Source organism: Manacus vitellinus, unplaced genomic scaffold (genome assembly GCF_001715985.3).
Source record: "Manacus vitellinus isolate BGI_N305 unplaced genomic scaffold, ASM171598v3 scaffold_63_pilon, whole genome shotgun sequence".
NCBI lineage: Eukaryota > Metazoa > Chordata > Aves > Passeriformes > Pipridae > Manacus > Manacus vitellinus.
In genome coordinates, this window is record NW_021940711.1 from 650,703 (window position 1) to 652,597 (window position 1,895).

A 1,895-nucleotide genomic window follows, 5' to 3' on the forward strand; every position below is an offset into this window, starting at 1 on the left:
CTGTGTCCCCAATGTCCCCATGTGCCCGCAGTGATCACCCTGCGCTGCATGGTGCAGTTCATCGGCCGCGAGACCAAGTACAGGTACGGCCTGGGGGGCTCCAGGGGGGCTGGGGATCCCAGGATCCCCCCAGCTCATCCATCCTCTTCCTCCCCTTCCCAGTGGGACACTAAGCGCCTTCACCACGATCTACCGGGAAGAGGGAATCCTGGGATTCTTTGCGTGAGTGCCGGGGAGGGAGGGGGCATGACACTGGTGCAAAGGTGTGGTGGCCCTTCTGGGGAGCATTCTGGTCCCTCCAGCAGCTCCTGTGTCCCCTATGGATCATCCATCCAAGCATCCCTGCCTGCGGGGGTGGCTGTGCCCCCATCACCCGCCTGCTCTGGGAACAGCCCCACCCCACCATCCCAAAGGAGCTGTTCCCAGCTCTCTGCACAGCCACACCCAAACCCTCAGCTAACATTCCCGCTGTTTCTTCCCTTCCAGCGGCCTCATCCCGCGGCTCCTCGGGGATATCCTGTCCCTGTGGCTCTGCAACATGCTGGCCTACCTCATCAACACGTATGCGCTGGAGAATGGGGTACGGATTCCGGGATCCGGGGGGACAGGGGTTGGTGGGAGGAACCTCCAGGGATGGTCCAGGGGGCCACAACCCTCTTGTGGGGGAATTCAGGTGTCTCTCCTCCTTCCACAGGTCTCCACCATGGCTGAGATGAAGAGCTACTCACAGGCGGTCACTGGGGTGAGTACAGCACACAGGTGGGAATTGGATCCTTTCCCTAGGGAATGGTGTGCTCCCAAAATCCTGCGGCTGCCACGGTGGGCATGGAGCCAGGCTGGGATCAGCTGGATCAGCTCACAGGCCAGGGGATGCTCCATGGAGGACATGTGTCACCCCATGGAGGTGGCAGCAGTGGGCTCCCTCCCTGGGGCACAATTCCCAGGGGATCTTTAGGGGCCAGTTCTCCCCACGCAGAGGGAAGAGGGAACATCCTGTTATCCCTGCTTTTCCTTGCAGTTCTTCGCCAGCATGCTGACCTACCCCTTCGTCCTGGTGTCCAACCTGATGGCCGTGAACAACTGCGGGTGAGTCCCCAATCCTGGGAACATCCCTGTCCCTCTGCCTGGGTCAGCTCCTGGAACCACCTTTCTGAAGTTCCCAGATGGAAAAGGTGTTTCCAGCTCTCCACAGGGTTGATCCCTCTTTGATTGGGGCGGCAAAGCTTTTTGGGTTCAACCTAGTGTGGAGCTGTGGAGGGGACGGATCCCACCTCCCTGGGTGGGAATGATTCCCTGGGGGAGTAATTCCCGGCGGGTCTCCCCTCCCTTCCCCAGGCTGGCTGGGGGTCTCCTTCCCTACGCACCCACCTACTCCTCCTGGCTGGATTGCTGGAGCCAGCTGCACAGGGAGGTAAGTGCTGGAGCCGGGATGCACCGGGATACACTGGAATGTGGTGAGGAGCTGGGTGGGAGCCCGGCGGGGTTTGGGGGGGCCACACCAGGTCTCATGTGGCTGATCCGTGGTCGTTTTCCCTTTCCAGGGCAACATGAGCCGAGGGAACAGCCTGTTCTTCCGCAAGGTGCCAGTGGGGAAGCGATACGTGTGGGACGAGCGGAGGTTCCGCTGATTCCAGAGGCGGGAGCGGGATTGTGGAGCTGATGCTGGGCTCCGGAAGCAAAGAATCATGGAGAGTGATGATTTCTATACAGTTTTTTAAAAATCATTTCCTGCTGAGAGCTGAAAGGGCATGTGTGAGAGTCTTTTTTCACAGGGGTTCCCCAGGAAGCGGGGCTGACAGGTCTCCAGCATTCCCTGATTTATCCAGGAGCCTTTTTCCCAGCCTCAGACACTGCTGAGGCTCTTTACACAGGGGAAATTCCCCCGTGAGGTGACA

General features: G+C 59.8%; 1 protein-coding gene across 1 annotated transcript; it reads left to right on the forward strand.

Moving 5' to 3' along the window:
* The first annotated feature begins 6 nt into the window (after positions 1–6).
* On the forward strand, positions 7–1,744 carry MTCH2 (mitochondrial carrier 2). Its single transcript, XM_029963808.1, has 7 exons — positions 7–83; positions 163–222; positions 487–580; positions 695–742; positions 1,019–1,086; positions 1,336–1,411; positions 1,542–1,744. The coding sequence occupies exons 1-7, from the start codon at positions 49–51 to the stop codon at positions 1,626–1,628; spliced, it is 468 nt and encodes a 155-aa protein (XP_029819668.1). The 5' UTR covers positions 7–48; the 3' UTR covers positions 1,629–1,744.
* Positions 1,745–1,895: the final 151 nt, after the last annotated feature.